The sequence below is a fragment of the Myotis nattereri genome (genome assembly GCF_964212035.1).
Source record: "Myotis nattereri genome assembly, chromosome: 3".
Taxonomy (NCBI): domain Eukaryota; kingdom Metazoa; phylum Chordata; class Mammalia; order Chiroptera; family Vespertilionidae; genus Myotis; species Myotis nattereri.
The window spans coordinates 207196147-207219675 of NC_138077.1; the positions used below are offsets into that span (position 1 = coordinate 207196147).

The 23529-nt window shown below is 50.1% G+C and overlaps 1 protein-coding gene across 1 annotated transcript; it reads left to right on the forward strand.

Moving 5' to 3' along the window:
• On the forward strand, window positions 1-23276 carry SPATA21 (spermatogenesis associated 21; the record flags this gene model as incomplete). Its single annotated transcript, XM_081086121.1, has 13 exons — window positions 1-129; window positions 1783-1934; window positions 4368-4587; window positions 5221-5411; window positions 5794-5842; window positions 8215-8687; window positions 9066-9142; window positions 11505-11642; window positions 13928-13999; window positions 14092-14203; window positions 21492-21667; window positions 22524-22701; window positions 23219-23276. The coding sequence occupies 13 exons, from the start codon at window positions 1-3 to the stop codon at window positions 23274-23276; spliced, it is 2025 nt and encodes a 674-aa protein (XP_080942247.1).
• Between the last annotated feature and the right edge of the window lie 253 nt (window positions 23277-23529).

Genomic DNA, 23529 nt, shown 5'->3' on the forward strand with positions numbered 1-23529 from the left:
ATGGACAACAGAAATGCCCAGATGTACATGGAGGATACGATCAAGTCTCCAGGGGCCCAGCCAAGTCCTGGCCTGAGGACTGCCAGAAAGAGTGCTGGTGTTGAGCCTGCCATATCAGGAGTCAACCAGGTAAGAACCTGTACCTCATGTTCTGACCTCTCTGCTCCCAAGAACACCTTTCCCCTTCCCTGCCCCGGCTTCCTCCCGCAACTGCTTCAATTAAGACCCAGTTATAAGGGACACGAAACCCAATTCAAACAGGAGTAGGCAGGAAGAAGAACACATCCGCTTGGGTAACTGACAAATCCATCAGTGGACTTCAGGTATGGCTGGATCAAGGTGCCGAACAAGTGTCTCTAGGCGCCGCCTTCCTCTGTACCATTCCCAGGCAGGCTCTCCCTGCAAGATGGCAAGTATTGCCCTGGCCACTCCAGGCGTACATCTTCCTCGCTTACGTCTTCTGACTTTAGCAGAAGGAGGAGAGCCTCTGCAAGGGTTCAGGGAAGCCTGGCATCACTGCCGTTGGCCCAGATTATGTTCACGTGCTTATTTCAGAACCAGCCACCATGGCAGGCAGAGTGGCCTGGATCTCCTGGCATAATGGAGCCAGAGGTCCACTGAGTCCCACTGACAGAATAGAGAAGGAATGGTTCCCATAAAAAGGATGCTGGCTTCTGTTGCCAGAGAGATGCTGCAGGAGCAAACCAAGAATTGCTTATTCTACTAGGTGCCTCCAGCTCCCCTTATAACCTTTATTCCCCTGACAACTCTTGGAGGTTTCCATCCAGGCCCCTCCCCAGCCCCCAGCCTGCGTCCTAAGCCTTCAACGCACTCCACAGCCCCCTTCCATCAATTTCTTTAGTGTCAAGTGGCACAAACTGTGAGCACAGAGGAGACTTGCCGTCCTATCTCGTTACCCCAGAGCCCGAAATGTCACCATAAAAAAGCTCAACGTTCCCTTGGGTGAAGTATCGCCCCCTCTCTGTGGCCCCTGATATAAATCATGGCTTCGCTTGGGGGCAGGAGAGGGCGTGAGAGGGTCTAGAAGGGAGGCTGAGGCAAACAGTCAGGGCTTCCTTCACCCCGCCATCCATTTTTCCAACAGCACAGTCATGGGGTCCAGCTCCCCCACTCAACCAGCCACGTGACCTTGGGCAAGGCACTGCACCCCTTTGAGCCCCACAGTTCATGTGTGTCATGGTGAGGACCAACTGGGTGACATCCCTGGGTACCTGGCACAGGCCCTGCCTTCCGGTAGGCGCCGTTAGTGTTGGCTCACATCAGAATCTTATGTCACTTATCATCGAGTGATGGAGGAGCTGGGTTGTCTGGATTTTGCTGACTCAGGTGAGGCTTGGAGCCGGCTCTATGTCACTGGCTCAAGGTCACCCAGCCAGGAGTGACAGACCAAGAGGGGCACCACAGCCCAGTTTCAGAGCCTGAGCTCTGAAATGGTGGAAACTGTGGCAGCCTCGCTGGGACCTGGTGAGGGTCCCCAAGTCCCCCGGGTGCTCTGTCAAGCCTTCCTGGGCAGGAGACCCTCGGCCCAGGTAATACTCAGGACCCCAGGTTTCTGTCAGAGCCGAGTACTGCCCGACAGCCGCTCAGCTTGGCTGGCTCTGCACCCAGCCTCTCTCTCCCTGCCTCTTGTCTCCGCTCTTCCTCTCTCCAACACACTCCCCAGGTAGGCACAGAACCTCCCTGTCCCCGAGGCCAGGAGGACGCCCAGGGAGTGGGGGGTATCCCTCCAGAATGGGTGCTCACAGAGCATCTTTGTTCCAGGTGGAGTTTCCAGATGCTGCAGGGATGGGCAGTGGGAGGGAGCCCTCGCCAGCCCCAGAAAGGCCCGAGAAGCCGCCCGGACACAGAGAAGCATCAGAGGAGGGGCCTCCGGAGCTCAGGGCCCAGGAGCAGAGACACCTGGCAGACCTAGGGTGAGCTGGGGACTTCCCAGAGAGCAGGCGCAGGAGAGAACGCCCTGTGACCCACGGGGGGGGGGGGGCGCAGAGAGGGAGGAGGGAGTACTCCCAGACCAAGGTGGACCCTCCCAGTCACAGCGCCTGAACTGGTTCTTCGCACAAATCACACTGAATAAGTGTGTCAGCCGTTGTCTGAGCTCCCCTGCTGGGCCACACGCTTCTGTTCTGCTCCGCCTCGAATTCCTCAGGCCTGGGGTTGTGCCTGGTGCATAGTAGCTGCTCAATAAATATGTATTCACTGAATTAATTTTTTAAAAAAGGAACAAAAGAGAGGCTGAGAGACAAGGAAACATACGTTTACATGGAATTATTGTTACTGTTTTCCAAATGTTGGGTATATGTTTTAAACTTGTCTGCAGTGAGAATGTATTCTTTCCAAAAAAGAGCAAGTCAAGAGGGAGCCAGAGAAAGGCAAAGTGAAAAGACTTGGGAAACAGTAATAGTGAAGCTTGCTTAGCTTGTTGTTTAAATTTGATTATAACCAAAAACCTCTAAGTAATCTCTTCTCCACGAAAAGTTAAGGGACTCCATCAAAGCCGGGTTTGAGTCCCCGGAGACACGTGCTGCATACCATGCTGGCGGAAATAGAAATTGTTTCTACTGGAACAACTGGGCAATTTGTTTAAGCTGACTTCTAGCCCTAGCCAGTTTGGCTCAGTGGATAGAGCATCCCTCACGAGGTCCAAAGGGTCCCGGGTTTGATTCCAGTCAAGGGCACGTACCTTGGTTGCAGGCTCCTCCCTGGCCTGAGCCCTGGTCAAGGCATGTGCAGGAGGCAACCAATGGATGTGTTTCTCTCACATCGATGTTTCTCTCTGTCTTTCTCTTTCTCTTCCACTCTCCCTAAAAATCAATGGGAAAATATCTTTGGGTGAGGATTAACAAAAAATAAATAAACTGACTTCTAACCATCTTCCACCCATTTCCAGAAATATGCCCTAAGGAAATCACTGGAGAGTCAGGCAAAGTTTTATGCAGAAAAATGTTCACCATCACATTTTTTTAAACACTAAAAGATTGGAACTGCCCACATGCCCTAAATGCTCAAATAGAGAAACAGTTAAGTAAATTATGATTCTCTAGAAAGTCTATATATATATAAAAGGCTAATATGCAAAGTGCCGGGGGGGGGGGCGGTGTTCAACCAGGAGACTGGAAGTTTGATCACTCGCTATGACGTGCGCTGACCACCAGGGGGCGATGCAGACTGAAGGAAGGCCCTGGCTGGCAGCCAGAAGGAAGGCCCTGGCCAGCAGCCGGAAGGCCCCGATCATCCCTGATTGCTGGCCAGGCCTAGGGACCCTACCTGTGCATGAAATTTCATGCACCAGGCCTCTAGTATGTTTATAAAAGACTTTTTATAAAAAAGCATGTTTATAAAAGACTTTTGTCATGGGAAAAATTTAGGCTATACTGTTAAATGAAAAACTGTAGATGCAGTAGAATTTTAACCATGTGAAATAATGCAATTACTTGCAGAGGGTAATTAATTAAATCCTCATTACCAATATGTGTGTATGTCCACAGGGAGAAGCCTGGGGGGACTGCTCTAGAGTATTCGAGGGACACCCATAGACACAGATTCAAACCCCGAGCTGTCCCCTTAGGCTCTTTGACCCGAGGCTCGAGTCTCTCAACCTCTCTAAATTCCAGTTCCCTTTAATTTTTCTTAAAAAGAATAAATAATAAGAATAGTAAGTCCTAACTCCCTTAAACATTGACATCAAAGTGTTTATGATTTGGGGAATTCATGTCAATCCATCCATTCTCCCAGGCATTAAGTATGCACCCCTGCTGTGCCTGGTCCTGCACCAGTGCTCTGGGAACTACAAAGAAGTAGCTATATATATAAAAGCCTAAGCGACCATTCGACCAGCTGACTGGTAGCTATGACACGCATTGACCACCAGAGGGCAGATGCTCAACACAGGAGCTGCCAAGCTGTGGTGACTTGGCAGTTATGGTTTTTGGGGTGACACGCCCGGAACCAGAGTAGAGGGAGCCCAATTCCGGGGTGTGTCATCCAAGAACCACCCTCTTGCAATCCATGGACCCCTCGGGAGATGTTGGACTGCCGGTTTCAGCCCAATCCCCGCAGCCCAGACTGAGGGATCCCACCTGCCAGAGGGACCCCGCTCATTCTGCAGACACCCTTTGAGCCGTGGTGCCATCCCAGGTGCAGGCCGGCCAGGAGGGTCAAAGGCTCCTGGGTCAAAGGAGGGACCATGGAAGGTTGGCTGCAGGGCGTGTCTGGCCTGTCTCGCCCAGTCCCGCCCTGCCCCGCTGGCCACCTTCTAATTAATTTACTTTCAATGTGCATGAATCTTCCAGTGAGGATATAAAACTATGCCCCAGTCCAGGAGCTGATAAGTCCCTTTGTTCTCCCAGGAAGAAGCTGTCATCTTGGGCCCCCGAGGAACCGCCCGAGGAGCTGCAAGTAGGCCAGGATCAGGCCAAGCCAGGAAGTGAGCTGGGGGTGCTGCCTTCCAGGGACTCCCTAGCACCTGAAGGGCTGCAGCAGCAGGGCTCAGGGCAGGAGACCAAGGACCTGCAGGAGAGACAGCAGAACCCCGGGACAGGGAAGGGTCAGGCCCCCAAGAGGTGCCAGGTAATGTTTGTGGAGAACTGGGCAGGAAGGCAGGGAATGACTGACCCACAGGGACGCGAAGGGGCCCCCCACGCCCCACTGGTGCATTGTGTCTGCTCCTCTCTGTGCTGCGGAGATGCCCAGCACGCAGTCTGTGTGGGTCATTGGGATATTCCATTGGTCTTGATTGTCCATAGCAAGCCTTTAAGACGTGTTTCCAGGGTGGCCCTGTGGTATGTCAGTGGGTGCCTGAGGCAGGAAGCAGGTAAGCGGGGCCCTGCATACAATTAACACTGGGACATGCTGGGTTCAGCAAAGCTCCAACAGGTTTCTTTACGCCAGGATATCCTAGAAGCTGTGTCTTAGCTTGTGGGACCTGGTGAGAGATGGTTAGGGTACGGTGAGTGATTTTTGTAAACGGTGCGAGTGTTGGACCGAGGCTCGTTTTTGGCACATGGCTATGCAATCATTCCAGCACCGTTTGCTGAGGACTGCCCTTCTCTGCTGAATTTTCACCTTTGTCGAAAATCAGCCAGGATGGGGCTCCCCATTTGCTGTCCTTGTCGTCAGCCCACCCCAGGTCACCAGGCAGCATATGGGTCAGATATAGTGCAGACAGCAGAGCGTTCTTGCACCTTGGACTGTTGTGGACAGTACCTGGAAGACAAGCCCCTCAAGGAGGCAGGCACCCCATACTTTAGGCCACAGGGGACCCTGCCAGAGCCTGGCCCAGGGGGAGACAAAGACGGTTCTCAGGAAGCAATGCCCCGAATGCCCACAACTCCGGAGAAGACTGGCAACTCCTTCCCGCCATCCACGCCAGGACCTAACACACCCAAAGAAGGGTAAGCCATCCCCTGATGCGACCCCCACCCACTCCCTGACCCAGCAAGATGGCTCTTCTGCTGCATTCCAGGTGAGGTGAATTCTAGTCCTGGCTGCTCCTGACCTGGTGGAAGGCCTGGGGCAGGTCATGGCTCTCTGGGTCTCAATGTCCCCATCTGTACAATGGCTCTAACACTAAAATTGTTTGTTCTGTGGGCCTGCACTTTATGGGTCATGCCCCACAGGGGGTGTGTGAGAGAATGGGAGCCCCTCTGAGATGAAAAGGCCAGGGGGGTGATGCTGGGATGGTGGACCTGAGGGTCCTGGGGGCTGAGAGAAGGGGGTGCAAGGGCCATGCCTTAAACTGAGCCCCTCCCCCACTGGGGTTTCTCCCTTGTTTAGGGTCAAGGCTGCGGAGACCAAGCCAGCACCGGGACCTGTTCCTCCACCAGTAAGTAGAGCCAGAGTGGGGACGGGGAGAGGTGGAGGGGCTCCTGAGGAGGAAGGGGGCAGAGGCAGAAATGGGACAGTATTTGGAGTCAAACTGGGGAAGGTGTGTGCCTGTGTGAGTGTGCACATGCATGTGCATGCATGTACATGTGTGTTTGCACATCTGTATATGTGTGCATCTTAGGGGGGGGGTCAAGGATTCTTTTACACCCTGGAGCCCTTGTGTTCACCCCAGGTTGTGTCGTGGCTTTTCCCACACTGGCATAGATTTTTTCTCACCCATTTGCTCTCGATCACAGCATACAATCCAACGCTTCCCTGAACATCTGGGGGCTCCCACTCCCCTCCCAGCACCCCCTCTCCACCAGCTCTGCCACTTCTGGGCAGCCTGTGAATGCACAGTCCTCACCTGCCCCCTGCCCCTTTCTGCTCTAGTCACTGGCCAACCCCAACCCTGGCTAAACCAGCCACCCACTTACCCTCTGCCTGCACATGAGCAGCTCAGCACGGCTGGAGAAAAACCCTGCCTTGTTGATGGGCTTCACTCTCCAGCAATGACCACTAATGTCGGAAGCTCCTGGCAGTCCTCTGCTGTTCCCCGGCCATGCTGCCCTCCCCCTCCCCCCCAGGATGTCATTTCACAACAGCACTCTTCTCGCCATGCGCCATGCATCTGGGCCAGTGATCTGACCTCATGTGTCACTGAAAGGCGAGAAGCATCAGAGGAGAAAACTGGGATAGTAGCTGGAAGGTTTGTGGTGTCAGGAGACTATTTTTCTCTTAAAGAAGGAAGATAGCCCTGGCCGGTTTGGCTCAGTGGCTAGAGCTTTAGCCTATGGACTGAAGGGTCCCAGGTTAGATTCCTGGTCAGGGCACATGCCAGGGTTACAGCTTGATCCCCCAGTAGGGGGCGTGCAGGAGGCAGCTGATCAATGATTCTCTCTCATGATTGATGTTTCTATCTCTTTCTCCCTCTCCCTTCCTCTCTGAAATCAATAAAATATATTTTTTAAAAAGAAGGAAGATACTGTGGCATGCTTACAGGCTGATGGGAGCAATCTGGTGGCGAAGTAGAGCTGATGCTTTAGGAAAAGAGGGTGTGTGGCAAGAGCTGCATTTTTTTTAAATTTATTTTTATTATTATTGATTTCAGAGAGGAAGGGAGAGGGAGAGAGATAGAAACATCAATGATGAGAGAGAATCATTGATCGGCTGCCTCCGGCACATCCCCTACTGGGGATCAAGCCCACAACCCAGGCATGTGCCCTTGGCCAGAATCGAACCTGGGACCCTTCAGTCCGCAGGCCGACGCTCTATCTACTGAGCCAAACCAGCAAGGGCAAGAGCTGCATCTTTGAGAGCAAAGACTGTGCTGGAGTCTGCAGGGCACGGCCTGGTTGGAGATGGGCTAGGGACAGGTGCAGGATGGCTGTAATGGGAGGGGCAGGTGGAGGATGGGTGTAATGGGAGAGACAGGTGGAGGATGGCTGTAATGGGAGGGGCAGGTGGAGGATGGGTGTAATGGGAGGGGCAGGGGCAGGATGGCTGTAATGGGAGGGGCGGGTTAGGGATGGGTGTAATGGGAGGGGCAGGTGGAGGATGGGTGTAATGGGAGGGGCAGGGGCAGGATGGCTGTAATGGGAGGGGAGGGTGAGGGATGGCTGTAATGGGAGGGGCAGGGGCAGGATGGGTGTAATGGGAGGGGCAGGGGCAGGATGGGTGTAATGGGAGGGGCAGGGGCAGGATGGGTGTAATGGGAGGGGCAGGGGCAGGATGGGTGTAATGGGAGGGGCAGGGGCAGGATGGCGGTAATGGGAGGGGCAGGGGCAGGATGGCTGTAATGGGAGGGGCAGGTGAGGGGTGGCTGTAGTGGGAGGGGCAGGTGCAGGATGGCTGTAATGGGAGGGGCAGGTGAGGGGTGGCTGTAATGGGAGGGGAGGGGCAGGATGGCTGTAATGGGAGGGGCAGGTCGGACTGCTGAAGGAAGGAGTGGCAGTTCATTGAGTGCCCCCCTATGCCGAGTGCTGGGTAGATGTGGGTGAAGGAGGCGGGCAAGGCCCTGAGGCTGTCTCTGGTCAGGCCACTGCCGGCTGCGTGGATCACAGGGAAGGACACAAGTGGGTGGTGGGACCCAGAGGAACTCAAGACCGCGGCTCAGAAGGCTGGGAGGCGGCAGAGCCCGAGTCAAGTGCTGGGGACACCGGGGAGGGAGCCTCTGGGATGCATGTGAGGTCTGGGCGACGGGCTCCAGGGCCCAGAGAGGAAGGGGCCGTGTGGGGATGCCCTGGGCAGTAGGTGGCACCAAGGAACTCTGTGCAGCCGGGCCGTGGGGCTGGCTGGAGGCCACACGTCCTCCCCCCATTCTGTCCCCAGGAGGTGAGGGACATTGGAGAGAGAAGGGAGCCGGGCTGTGCCCCGAAGCAGCCGCGGGAGCCCACAGCGACCACGGGAGCCCAGAGCCTCGGGAGCACCGGGCAGGGCTTCATGAAGTGCCTGCTGGAGGTGGAGGAGGAGGAGGCCATGCATCGGAGGGCCGCCAAGGCCCGGGCCCTGCCCAACCGGAAGGCCCCCAAGACCCTGACCCCCGTGCCCACCTCAGCCCCGGTTGGCAACTCAGCCTCAAACCTGCCCCTGACACTGCCTCAGACCCCTGCCTCGGCCCCTGCCATGGCCCCATCCTGGGTCCGGTCGCCAGCCCCTGGGCCCATCCCTGCGGCTGTGGGAGCCCCTGTCCCGGCCTCTGTACCTGCCACAGTCCTGCCAGCGCCCACCCTGGACCTGGGCTGGAGAAAGACAGTGTTCTTGCACCACAGCAGCGAGAGAAGCCTGGCCCAAGTCAAGGCACGGTAGGAGCCCCCCGAAGAGAGGCTCAGAGCTTCTGTCCCCTTGTCCCTGGCATCTCTCTCCCAGACTCTTGTCCCTGTCAGTAGCCCTGTCTGTTTCCTCCTGTGTGTCCTCTCCACTTCCCCTCATTTCTGTCCTCCCTCCCAGCTCTATGCCCCCATATCTAGGTCTCCGTTCCCATTTCTGACCCCTCTCCCTCCCTCGTGTCCTTCACCACCGCCCCGCTCTTCCTCTGGTCACTGCCTCTCTGACCCCTCAAAGCCTCGCCCAGGGCCCTGCCCATGCTGCCCCGGCTCCCCCCTAGCCCTGCCCTGGCTCTGGGTGCAGCCGTGGGCAGGGCAGGCGGCTGGATATGGACCCGGCCGGTCTGTCCTCTGCAGGCAGGACCTGGAAGAACACTGCCTCCTAAACTTGTACCAGAACTGGGAGGAGCACCTCACCCTGAAGCAAGAGGAAGGTGAGGCCGGCCAGGGGCGCCCTTGCAGGGGCCTCAGAACGCTCTGTCCTTTGGGGTTCACAGACCTGGGGTGGGGGTGGTTTACAGACCAGACCGCCGCCCTGTGCCCACCCAGCCCTGTGCAGTGGACCCAGTGGAGTGCCTGGCTGGGGGACCGTGCAGGGCCGGAGCTTGACCCAAGCACGTACACTGCTGGGTGGGGGGCCAGAATTCACGCTGGGTCCTCTCGCTTGGGGTCCAGTATGCTTCCCAGTTCCACAGTCACCCCGCTGAGTGATGGCAGCAAGCCTGCCAAGCACTTCAGGTTTTGGAGGCGTTTCTGCCTCCCTCCACCCCCCCAGCCTCCACTCCCCACCCCCAGCCCACTCCATTGGTCCTCTTTAGAAGTAGCCTCCAGGGTGCTTGGCTGTCCTAGACTGGTCTCCATTTCCCACTCCCACCCCAAAATGTACAAGTTCTGAACACACACCCTGTGACCCCACCTACTGAGCTGCAGGGGGAGGGAGCACTGCTTTCTGTGGGCTCCAGAGGTGGCCTCATCAGCCTGGCCCTAAAGGAGTGGGTGTGCGTCTCCCCCCACCCCAAACCCTTCACTCCTCCCAAAGCCTGGACCCTCTGGCCAGAGCGCCCATTCCTCTGCCTTTCTTGAATGCGCTTGCTGGCTCCCTATGACCCCCTCCTTGAAGTTCACACCTTCCTGCATTAAGACCCTCTAAGCCAGTGGTTCTCAACCTGTGGGTCGCGACCCCTTTGGAGGTTGAACGACCCTTTCACAGGGGTCGCCTAAGACCATCGGAAAACATATATAATTACATATTGTTTTTGTGATTAATCACTATACTTTCATTATGTTCAATTTGTAACAATGAAAATACATCCTGCATATCAGATATTTATATGACGATTCATAACAGTAGCAACATTACAGTTATGAAGTAGCAACGGAAATAATGTTATGGTTGGGGGTCACCACAACATGAGGAACTGTATTAAAGGGTCGCGGCGTTAGGAAGGTTGAGAACCACTGCCCTAAGCCATTGTTGGCTGGGCTTTCCTAAGTACAGGACCCGCTGCCCCACCTCCTCCAGTAGAGTTCATGGGCAGCATGCCTTTTTGGCTTAGAGACCCAGGGTTCCCAGCACCACCCTCGACCCGACCTGGTGAGGAAAGAGCTGGCTACGCTGCTCTGATGCTCCAAACTGCCCTGCCTTTTGGACGATGGGATTTGCTTTTGAGAGTTGTTCTGTTTTTTTCCCCCTTTTCAATGTGGCTGCTCACAGCACGTCACCAAACCCCAGCCTCATCTCCTCCCCCCGAGTCACTTCTGTGTCAGAGGCTTACAGACTTACAGAGTCCATTATGTGCCAGGCACGGAATTAATACAGCTGCTCTTGGAGGGTGCGCTGTTATGTCCATTTTACAGAGAAGAAAACCGGGGCTCAGAGAAGGGCAGGCCAGCTCTGGAGGCCAGGAGTCTGAGATCATGATGTTGATATGTTTGGTGTGTTCCGAGGCCTCTTTGCTTGGCTTGCCTTCTCCCTGTGTCCTCACATGGTCTCCCGTATGTGTGAGCACATGCCTGGTGTCTCTTTGTGTGTCCAAATTTCCTCCTCTTATAAGGACACCAGTTAGATTGGATTCTAAGGTACTGGGCCTTAAGGCTTCAGCACGGGAATTTGAGGTTAGGGGACACAATTCGGCCCACGACAGTAATTCAGAGCCAGTCTTCGTACTGGGTCTGTTGATGCTAACCCGCATTTTGCTGTGAGCTAAGAAACCAGACACCACACATGCTCTGACCAGGAAGGACACGGCTTTTGTACCAGTTGGCACTGCTCTGGGGCTTTTTCGGCATCCTTCCTGGTCCTGTGCTCGGGTCCAGATAACTGAAGCCTGGAAGCCATGTCCATGCCGATAAAGGCCCACAGAGCACCCAAGTCAGAAAGGCCTGTCGGGTCACCTCAGTTTCCCCAACCTCACAAAAGGTTAAAGGCATTGGTTAAAGGTTAAAGGACTGGCTAAAGGCATTCTACTCTTACAAGGCTGTCGTGAGACTTAAACGAGAACCTGGCTATAGAGAGCCTAGCACGGTGCCTGGCACACAGAGGGGTGCTCCTGGTGCAAAGCGAAGGTTGCTAATTAGCTTAGCTTCTGCCACACCAGCTGAGCCCTTGGCCTGACCTTGTATAGAGTGGAGTGAGTCGATGGGACCACACCCCTCCACTTGCACGCTTTCAGTTCCTTTGTCCTGCCACCTGGCCATGCTAGTAGAGGACACTGGGCAAGAGGGTGGCTGGAGGGGGGAGGGGAGGAATGGTGGAAACAGAAATGTCCCCCTTCACGTCACCCCACTCCGGCCCAGCCTTCCACAGTTACTTTGAGATCTTCAATGGCCCTGGCGTGGTGGACGCACACAGCCTGCAGAACGTCCTGCTCCTTGTGGGCATCTCCCTGACGCCGGCCCAGGTGGAGGATGCCCTGATGAGTGCTGACATTGATGGTGAGTGAGGGGAGGCTTCCTCCCAAGTCCCAGGCAGGGCCAGCTCCACGGGCCCTGGGAGACCTGTACAGTCCAGTTAGTGGCACAGGACTCTGAGGTAAAAGGCCCTGCCCTTGGTTTAATGCACTGCTGTCACAGTCTAGAATTTTATTTAAATTTTTATTTATTGATTTGAGAGAGAGAGAGAGACGTCAATTTGTTGTTCCACTTAAGTATGTATTCATTGGTGGATTCTTGTATGTGCCCTGACCAGGGATCGAACCTACAGCCTTGGCATATTGGGGACAATGCTCTAACCAACCGAGCTACCCAGCCAGGGACAGTCTAGAAATTCTTAATAATGTTTTCTGCCTTTTCATTTTGCACTGGACCTGAAAGGTAATACTCCCTGAGCACCTACCTACTCAGTGCCAGTTCTGGTGACTGAGATGACCAAGCCCTACCTCCTCGCCCCAAGGTGTACGGTGACCTGAGATCCCTTCCTTGTGGGCCCTTGTGCATGCTTCATCGGACATTCCCCTGTGATTTTACCAACTGGATGATCTTGGATGAGTCAATGAAGTTTACCAGGCCTCAGTTTCCCCATCTGTACAATGGAGCTGATGGCGATACGCATCTGTGCTGAAAAGATTTAATGAGATAATCCAGGCAAAGCATTGAGCAGACACCTGGGACAGAGAATGCGTCCAGAAGGCATTAGCTGCTAGTGTTACACATGGTTTGATTGGCTAGACGCAGGACGTGGGGAGCAGTGGGCTGTGGAGGGCCCGGGCTTCTGACCACAGCTTCCTCCATCACCGCGTAAATGCAAATCTTCACGCTCAAGCCAGGAATTGATCCCAGCGTGGCCCCTTGGTGACCCTTGGCAACAGGCTTCTTTTCTCTGTGCATCAGGCCTCATCTGTGACATGGGAATAAGAATTGAGCACCCCCAGAGGGGCCTTTAAGGACTGGAGATTATTCATTCATTCGTCAGGTAGTTCAGAGAACAGTTGCTAAGACCTACCTGTCTTAAGCCCAGAAGACAGTGCCGAACACAACAGGCCCAGTTCCTGCCTCCCAGAAAGAACCTCCATTACATTCCAGATCTTCTGAGTGTGTGGTTGAAGTATGGGGGTTTTAGGAGAGTGTTTGAGGGCATCTGACCTGGGTAGACCTGACTTCTCTGAGGATAGGATGGTCAAGGGAAAGTATTAAGTAAAGGAGCTGGAGGGGGTGGAGAAAATTCTAGGACGAGGAAGCAGCCTGGGACGTGGCCCCTGGTGGGAGAGCAGGTTAGTGCTGGAGGGTCTGGGCACTAGGGGAGGTTGGAGACAGGTCTAGTGGGGCCCTGAAGGCCAAAGTGGGTATATGTATGCATATGTATTCTCATGCAATGACTATCAAATGGTAATAATAATAGTTGCTGATGCCCTAGCTGGTTTGGCTCAGTGGATAGAGCACTGGCCTATGGACTGAAGGGTCCAGGGTTCACTTCCGGTCAAGGGCACATGCCTGGGTTGTGGGTTTGATCCCCGGTGGGGGAGGAGGGTGCAAGAGGCAGCCAATCAATGATTCTCTTTCATCATTGATGTTTCTCTTTCTCCCTTCCTCTCTGAAATCAATAAAAAATATATATATTTAAAAATAACCAATGATTTAAAAAATAATAGTTGCTGACGTTTAGTGAGCATCTATTATATGCCTGGCCTGTTCTAAGCCCTTTGCCTCATTTTATCTCCCATGAGATAGGTATTATAGTTATCCTCACCTCTAGTTGGGAAAAGTAAGGCTTAGTGATGCTAAGAGACTTTGCCAAGATCACATGAATAGTCAGTGGTGGGCCTGGGATATGAACTCGGATTACTGCCTTTGGATTCAAGTTCTGGGAGCTTGTAACTTTTGTAATTTTTGCCTTCTACTCTCCTGGGTGCACCATGCTTTTTGCATTGACTATACATTACTTTAAAAAAATGTTTTTATTCATTTCAGAAAGAGGAAGGGAGAGGGAGAGAGATAGATACATCAATGATGAGAGAGAATCACATTGATTGGTTGGTTGCCTCCTGCACATCCCCTATTGGGAATCAAGCCTGCAACCCAGGCATGTGCCCTGACTGGGAATCAAACCGTGACCTCCTGGTTCATGGATTGATGCTCAACCACTGAGCCACACCAGCTGGTCACCTATACGTTACTTTTATAATCAGACTCAATGAGTAAATACTAATAATCATGCCCAGGTTGCCATGCCTGGAGCCGCTCGGAAGGCCCCTGCCCACCCTGTCTTCTTCCGGCTTCCACAGGAGATGGTCACGTGGGCTTCAAAGATTTCTTGGCCGTAATGACAGACACCAAGCGCTTCTTCTGCTCCGTGGGTGAGCAGGGATGAACCAGGGAACAGGTGGGTGGGGTGGGGTGCACCCAGGGCGAGCAAGTGGTAATGGCAGCCACCATCCCATGTACCCAGAACAGAACGCCCTGACGGCTCCCCCGAACCCCCACACTCTGCTCTTTGAGATCCTGTCCCTGCTGGTGGAGATGCTGGCCTTACCTGAGGCAGCCTTAGAAGAGATCACCAAGTGAGTAGGGCTGGCTGTGGGGAGGGGGGGGCTGGGGACAGAGAAATAGCACCTAGTGTTTTGGCACCTGTTCATTTATTTATTTGTAATGAAAAATAACTGTTTTCCAAAACAACAAAACAGGTCCGTAAGAAGAATGACATTTTTTTTACAATATTGCAAATCTCTTAACATTGGGCATAAGAGAGCTGGATTCTCGTATCTACTTCTGCATTCAATCTGTTGCAATATGTTGTTTTACTTGAAGTATATGAACAAATCTGGCCTCACATACATATGTAATTGGAGAGGAATATTTTTAATAGCTTTTTCATTTAATAGCCACAAATGATGTGGATATTTTTCTTTGAGACTACACCAAATTTGACAAATGGTAGTGTCTTAAAGGTTGCTTGCAATATGAAATCTGAAATCAGAGCAATGAAGTTTTCAGACTCTTGAAAATAAACATCTATTGGTCAGCCTTGTAGTTTGAATGGGTCTTTTCCCATGAATACTTTTGTAATACGCACTAGTCATTTGGAAAATACTGTGTACCTTCCAAATGTTGACATATTTCATTCGTTTTTGCTGTTACCTGGGTATGTGTCCTGACTGGGAATTGAACCAGTGACCTCTTGGTTCCTAGGTCAATGCTCAACTGCTGAGCCACACTGGCCAGGCCAAACCTCCAGTCATTTAAAAAAAAAAATCACAGGATGAAATGTACAGCATAGGGAAAATAGTCAATATTAGCATAATAACTTTGTATGTAACTTTGTTACTTGACTGATTGTGGTGATCACATCGTAAGGAATATAAATACTGAACCACTATGTTGTACACCTGAAATTAATTATTATATGTCAACTACACTTTTGATGTTGTTGTTAATCCTCACCTGAGGATATTTTTTCTACTGATTTTTAGAGAGAGTAGAAGGGAGAAAGGGAGAGAGAAACATTGATGTGAAAAAGAGACGCATCCATTGGTTGCTTCTTCCCGCATGTGCCCTGACTGGGGCTGGGGATCAAATGTGCAACTCAGGTAACGTTCCCTTGACCAGGAATTGAACCCGAGACCCTTTGGTGCGCTGGCAATGCTCTAACAGACATTGAGCTACACCAACCAGGGTGTACTATACTTTATTCTTCTTCATCATCATCATCATCTTGCTATCAGATGTAGCCTGCAGTACATATAGACTTGGGTGAATTCTACTTTTCTTGAGGTCCCCAAAAATGTCCTGAGATTTTTCAGCTTGCCAGGAAGTGACCTTTACTGACCTATAAAACCAGGAACTCTGAAATTCAGGTACCAGGCAGTATTTTAAGCTGTACTTTCTAAGCAGTACCTCCATAAAGTCAACTTTAGTTCTTTAAAACTGCCTGGTCATATCTGATCTATGTTTATCATTTTCAAATATGACATTACCACCCTAGCCAGTTTGGCTCAGTGGATAAAGTGTCGGCCTGTGGATTGAAGGATCCTGGGTTTGATTCCCAACAAGGGCACATACGTACCTCAGTTGCAGGCTCGATCCCATCCCTGGCCCTGGGTAGGGCGTGTGTGAGAGGCAACCAATCAATGTCTCTCTCTTACATCAATGTTTCTGTCTCTCTCCCTCCTTTCCACTCTCTTTAAAAAAGTCAATGGAAAAATATCCTTGGGTGAGGATTAACAACAAAAAACATGACATTAGTGTCAAAACCTTGATAACAATATTTTTCATATGTTCTATAACAAGGAGAATAGATTCTTATTAAATTTATGTAACTATATTAATATGAAAATAAAAATACTTAGGAAAATAAAAATATTCCAAAGAGTTTTTAATTCTAGAGCAGCGGTTCTCAACCTGTGGGTCGCGACCCCTTTGGCGGTAGAATGACCCTTTCACAGGGGTCGCCTAAGACCATCCTGCATATCAGATATTTACATTATGATTCATAACAGTAGCAACATTACAGTTATGAAGTAGCAACGAAAATAATTTTATGGTTGGGTCACAACATGAGGAACTGTATTTAAAGGGCCAGAAGGTTGAGAACCACTGCTCTACAGCAGTGGTTGGCAAACTGCAGCTCACGAGCCACATGCGGCTCTTTGGCCCCTTGAGTGTGGCTCTTCCACAAAATACCATGTGCGGGTGCGCACATACAGTGCGATTGAAACTTCGTGGCCCATGCGCAGAAGTCAGTATTTTGTGGAAGAGCAACACTCAAGGGGCCAAAGAGCCACATGTGGCTCGCGAGCCGCAGTTTGCCAGCCACTGTTCTAGAGGGATCAGGCAAGGAGAAAAAGTTGTTTTCATTTTGTTTACAAAGGTATAATTTATCAATTGTTATTAGTTATAGGCAGCTTAAATGAGAAAAAGGATTTCTTAAATCTGCAAAGCAAAAGGAACCAACAATGTTTCAAACAAAAAACGTCATAAAATTACAATCATCCTCATTAGTCATTCTCATGTAACTGATTTCTATTCTTCTTATCTGGAGTTAGCAGTTTTATGAATCCATCACCTTTTTCATCAGAATTCTGAAGATTCTCACCCAGTTCAGTGGTATGATCTTAAACTTATCAGAGACCTATAATCCAGAGTACTTACCAGAGTCTGGCAAAAATTTCCTTGAAGTATTTTTACCTTTAGTTAATTGTCAAGGCTTTCAGAGAAGAATCAATAAAACAATAACTGTGAATTAGGAAAGACTTAAAATGGCCAGGTTAAAGATCTGATGAGAATTGATTGTGTCTGTGATGTACAGCATTTTAAGATAACTGTAATTATGACTGATAACATTATACCAAGGCATATCAGATTTCCAGAAATTTTTATACAATTTCTAGTACACTTATGTTGACATAAAAACACCCAAACCTAGAGAATTTTTATGAGTTTATTTGAGCCAAACTGATGACATATGCCGGGGAGCAAGATCTCAAATGCTCTGCAGAATGACAAATTTGCAGCTTCTTTTATGCATTTGAAATTAAGGAGGGGACGGAAGATTACATGAAGGTGGGAGAAAGCCAAGGCATGGATTGGCTCTCTTGAGGGTAGTTAAGTCTTAGAAGGAGGGATCTGATTGGTGGTTCACACATTAGAGTACCCCATGCATATTTTGCAACTTTCTCTCTCTTTGGTATTCTGATACACTAAAGATGGCCTCCATCTTTCTAAACTCCAATGTCTGTCTCCTTACCTAATTGTCTTCTGCTTGGGATATTAGTTCCTGCCCTGCAGTCTAGGAAGCACCTCCAGAAAAAATTCCAGGGAGATCATAAGGCTCACCTCATGGCTTCTCTCCTCTCATAGATCATTCTTGTGCTGCCTGTTGTCCAGTATCAGACAACTGCATCATGTATTTTGTTCATGTATCTATTTATGGCACTAGGACAAGTTCAGTACTAGTTGTTCCATCATGGCCAGGAACAGAATTCTGTTCATTTGTCTTCCCCCCAGCCCTCTCTTCTTCAAATTGGATTTCTATTGATCTGTCTTCAAGTTTACTAATTCCTTTTTTCCGTTATCTCCAATCTGCTCTTAAGCTCATTCAATGACTTTTTCATTTTAGTTATACTTTCTGTTCTTGAATTTCCATTTGTTTCATGTTTATAGTTTGTTTCTCTTTTCATTCATTAAGATCACATGTTCCTTCAATTATCTGAACATATTTTTAATAGCTCCTTTAATGCTGCTGTCTACTATATCCAACATCGGGGCCATCTCAGGATTGTTATTTATGAGTTGTTTTTCTCCTTACTATGCACCACATTTTCCTGTTTCTTTACAGTCTGGTGACTTCTTACTTCCTAGACATTTTGAATGATATAGTTTAAAAACTAGATTCTGTTATTCCTTTAATAAGTGTTAATTTTTGTTCTTGTAGGCAGCTCAATTACTAGCTGATTATCATGAATTTGTGTAGGCTTGCTTTTTTACTTTATTAGGGCATAATTGTGAAAAGTCCAGATTTCTCCTAAGCTTTTTAGCTGGGTAAGACTCAACTTCAAATGTTATTTCTCCTGGGATTTTAGTCTCAGGGAAGGTCTACAGTAGGCAAGGGTTGGCAAACTATGGGCCGCAGGCCACATACAGCCTGATCTATTTTTATAAACTTTCATCAGAACACAGCCTCAACCATTCATTTACATATCATCTATGGATTCTTTGATGCTACAATGGCAGAGTGGAATAGTTACTTATTAACACTTCTGTGATGGTGGAATTATTTCTCCTAGTAGTTATATTAGGTTTTGCTTTACATTTCATGTCTAGAATTTTGTATTCCCTGATGAATTGAACATTTTATAATTTAGTCTCTAGTAATGCATTTTGTCTTAAGGCCTAGTTTTTAAAATATTAGTATGGCTATACCAACTTCCTTTTGCTTAATACTCAACTGATATATCATACCCCCCACTCCTTGAAGTCTTTCTTCCAAAGGCAAGCATTGGCTCCCTCCTTACTTTTAAGTAATATGCATATACTACGATATTTTGGTTAGATTTTTAGACTTTTATTGACTTCCGATGATGGTAAGGATTTAGCTAATACAATTATCCCACCAGCTTCCCACTCCCCATTCCAATATAGCATCATTTTTTACTAAGTATTTGGGTTTTTTATTCATATACTACAATTTCACTTCCTTTTTTAAAAATTTCCTAAAATGGGTTATTGCCTTGTTTTGTTTTGTTTTGTTTTAACTCACTGATCATTTCTGCACCTTCCTAGTGTTCCTTTTTCTTGGATGGAGGTATGTTCCAAATAATTCCATTCTTCTTGCTTAGGATATCTTTTTAGGCCTGCTGTAGAACTGCCACCTTGGGAGCTTGTCATCCTAGGAACCCTTTCTTCCTTCCCTCTAATTAGGATTCTGTTTGCTGCATGTCTTACTCTGTTTTTTTCCTAAAAGAGAAAATGTTTGCCCAGTAACTTTTTGGGGTTATAAAGGCAATAGTACTTCAACAACAGGTATGCCGGCCCTCAAAATTTCTGTCGTTTAAGCTATAGAGATCCAATCTAAACTAGTTGTCCTATGGCAGTTGCACTGCCATTGTGGGATCTCCCTTTATCTTCCTTTACCTTTGCCTCTCTCCTGTGTTAGATCCCATTTTCTGCATGTACATCTTCCTTTTCTTTTTTTGGTTCATGCCTTCATTTCGAAAGCATGTGGTGTTCTTCAGTAGCTTCTTGAGCAAGCATATGTGGGAGGTGAAATTTTTGAGATTTTGCCAATCTGCGAAAGTGTTTTTCTACCCTCAAACTTACTTAATAGGTTAGCTGGGTATAGAATTCCAGGTGTCTTAGTTAAGGAATAGACCCAATGTTCTATAGTTCAAACAAGATAGTTTATTCCTCTCTTATATTGACAGTCTGGAGGAAGCAGGCAGGAAGACAAGGTCCCCCCAAGCACCCAGTTTCTTCCCACCATTCCCTAGGTCGATCCTAAGCTAAGTTACCAGCAACACACCTGAATTCAAGCCCACAGGGAGGGGGAAAAGAAGAGTTGGGAAGTAGGCAATTTCCTTTGAAATTGTGACAAAGTTGTGCACACACTGCTCATGTCCTACTGGTCTCTGTGGGGTGAAGTTATTTTCTAGTCCATTTTTTATTTGGTGCACTGCCTTTTTAGGTCCCAGTTTTACACAGAGATCTAGATCCAATTTCCATGTGAGGGCTCTGGTATTCATTTTCTATTTTCCCTATGGGAAGCCCAATAAACCCCAAAATTCCAGGCCCCAGGGATAGGCAGAGGCCCTAGCAGAACCATCAGCTTAAGTCCTAAGAGTTTCCCAACACCACTTATACAAAGCCCCAGGTTGTCTGGCCTCGCCATCTTGCTCCCCACATCTCCCCTTCTCCCTCACACACCAGTCTTGAGCCCCTCTTGCCTCCTTGCTATTCCTAGAGGTCACCAAGCTCTTTGCAACCTCCTGGCCTTTTCACATGCCACTCCCTCTAGATACCCATTTGGGTAGCTCCTTCTCCTTATTCTGCTCAGATGCCACCACCTCCAAGACTTTTGCTGACCACTGTGAGCAAAATAGCTCCTCATCACAACCCACTACCTACTTTTGAATTTCCCTTAGAGCACCTGTAACTACTGACATGGTATTGTGTGTGTGTTTTTTTTAACTTATGGTCTAACTCTTCCACTAGCTATGAGCCTAGGTAGTTGACTTAGAAAGTAATTCCAGTGAATGGGATGGGGAAGGGACATGAACAGCAAAGGAGGAGAAGCCAATATCAGGATGTGCTATTGAGGAGACTAAGAATGGTGGCTCAGAACCAGTCAGGGGAGAGAAGCCAGTATACTTCAGCTGTTGGCTCCTTTGGTCAAATGTGGCCCCCTATAGGTGTTTAATTCCCCTGCACTTTGGTTTGCACATGGATCAGAGAAGCTCTGGGGCAGGAAGCAAGGGGCTCAAGCCTGAGGCAAGATCATGTCAGCCTGTGCTTGAGCATACCTGGTGGAAGCCCTGGTGGAAGTGGCTGCTGCGGCAATGGCTACAGTGAGAGGTGGGGCCGAAGGACTGTGATCAGGGACCCTAAATAAGTATACCCTGCACCATTCTTTCCCAAGTACTTAGATGAGTGGTCAGTACATTGTAAACAATCCATTAACATTTACTGAAGGAATGAATGAATGAATGAATGAATGGTGCTGCAGTCTAGTGGAGAAAAGGCGCAAGTAGTGATGTGTTAAAATAAAGTAGGCTATGGGTTACAATGGAATAAGCACAGGTTATTGGGGTCCACAGTGGGAGCCTAGCTAGTCGGCGGGAGGAGAGAGAACTTTCTGGAAGAGATTGCCCTTAAGCTGAAATCTGGAAGATGATCTGGAGTTAATTGCACAGATCACTCGCACATCTAAGTACAAATATCAGTGACAGAAATCAAGGGTAACATTTACCAAGCTCTTCCCATGGACCACACACTTTGCTGAGTGCTTGATGGGCAGTCATTTAACCCTATAACGTGTGGACTTTTTGATCCTTTTCACCCGGGGGACACCTGAAGCTCAGAGAAGTCAAGTGACTTGCAGTGACAGGGATAAGATAACCATCTCCCCTCATTTTACGCAGGGGTGACTGTGACTGAGGCTTAAAGCAGAGAAATGACATGCCCATGGTCACAGGAAGTAAATGGCAGAGCTGGGACTAAAACCCAGGTCTCCCAACTCCTGGGCCTGTGTTCCTGCTCCAGGGCTGGCCAGACAGAACAGGCCCCCAGGAAGAGTGAGGGAAGAGGAGGGTGAATTAAACATGGCCAGGCTGAGCTGGGTGGGCACTGCCTCCCCAGCTATTACCAGAAGAAGCTCAAGGAAGGTACCTCTAAGGCCCGAGAGATGGAATCGGCCATAGGCCGGCTGCGGTCCCGGAAGAAGCTTCCCTGCAACCTGCAGCAGGCAGACGGCTTGGAAGTCCCAGAACGAAGGGTCCTCAGGATCCTGAACCGGCTGAAGCAGCAGAGCTACGGTGAGGGCCCTGGGGATGGTGGGGGCTCTGCTCTCCTGCACATCTCGCCTCGTTCCCTGGGCCCCTACGAAGTCAGAACCAGGCTGACAGACATGGTTTCCCCCTTTTGGGTTAACTGTGTCAGTCAGCGGGCTGACAGTCATTACCCAATCTCCAGCCCGCTGACCAGGCCTTCTACATGGACTCTTCCCAGTGCCTCAGCCCTGACCACAGGTTGGTCCCAAGAGCCAGGTGATCAGCGCTCCCAGCTCATCGATTGAGCACCCATTGGCATCACTCACTGCGCTAGGTCCTTGGCAGATGCATTAGAACTTAATCCCCATAATCACATATTTACCCCATTTTACAGAAAACTGAGACTGGGTAAGTTTAAGGAACTTGTCCAAGGCCCCACAGCCACCACGTCAGAAAGGGGAGTTTATACCCAGCTCTGACTCCAAAACCTGTGCTCTTTTTACTGGGCAAGGCGGCCTCCCATAATGGTAGGTACCATTAGATTTCTACTGAGTGCCAAGTGATGGGCTAGGAGCTTTCCAAAGTCTGGAGTGTGCCAACCAGACTTTGCCAGGACCCATCACAGAAGACATCTGCTTTTTTCAGCTGTTATTAGCCCTTATGCAGTGTTCAGCATTTAGCTGAACGCTTTGCACATACTATCCCCTTAATCCTCATCTTCCACAGTGAGGTGGGTACCACTATCACCTCCAGCCTACATAGAGGCCTGGAGAGGTAATGTGCCCAAACTCAGCCAGCTCGTAATGTAGCAAAGTCAGGATCTCACCTGGGTCCGACTGCCTCCCAAGGCTGGGGTGTATTCTGAAACATCTCCCTCTCCTGTCTCCTCCTCCCTCGCCAGCTGTCAACCTGCAGAGCCCCTACGCCCAGGTGCCCTGCATCCCACTCTGCCCGAGGTTGGACAAGAAGACGGTAGGCCGGAAGCAGGGCGGCCAATACATGTTGGACCAGTGCACCCCCACCAACCCGAGCACTGATTTTCATAGCCTCTACTTCCAGTCAGGATCTCCAGGAAGCAGGTGGGTGCCCAAAGGGCCAGGGCCCCAGCCAGGCCCATCCACCTCCTTCCTTACTAGGCCCTTGGCCTAAGCCAAGAATCCATCCTTCTAAGAAGTGATGCCGGGGAGACTGTTGCTCCGGGGAGGAAAAAAGACAAAGGGGGGAAAAAACTAACCTTTGTTGAAGGACTGTGCACCAAGTGGATTATTCATGAGTCAGGGTACTTACTTATGCCTTCCTGTGCCCAGGACTCAGTGGTACATATCATCTTTCTCTTAGGCTGGCACTACCTGCCTTTCTCATCAGGGGGTTTAACACTCAAGTCCTTTGCCCAAGTCTGGTTCCATGTTAGGTGTAGCAGGAAACAGACGTAGCAGCTGGGTAGGGCGAAGCTTCCCCTGCAGCATTCCCCTTCTAGCGATCTGGACTTGGAGTCAGGCCCCTGAGCCTGACTGTTGGCTCATCGCTTCCCAGGGAAGGCGTCCTCTCCCCTTGGGCACATGGAGATGGAGCATTTCCTCCCACCCTTCTCCCCAGGGAACACAGCTCTGACGGCCGGAAGTGGCTCAGCTCTGTGCCGGCTCGAACCCACTGACCCTGCAGAGTCCTGACTCTGGACAGCTGTCTAAGACCTGCAGACAGATAGGTCATCAGGCAGGGACCACAGCTGGATTTTGCTTTTGTGGCCTGGTAAGCCAATAAACACCAAGAACGTCAGCCTTTGTGCCTGGTGCTGGGGCCCCTGCCCTCTGGGCACTCACCTGCTTCCTGGTGCCAGGAAAGACCCCCACCCAGGTTCTCATCCCTCCACTGGGCTCTCAGGGCACAGGGCCCCAGCTTCCCTTAGG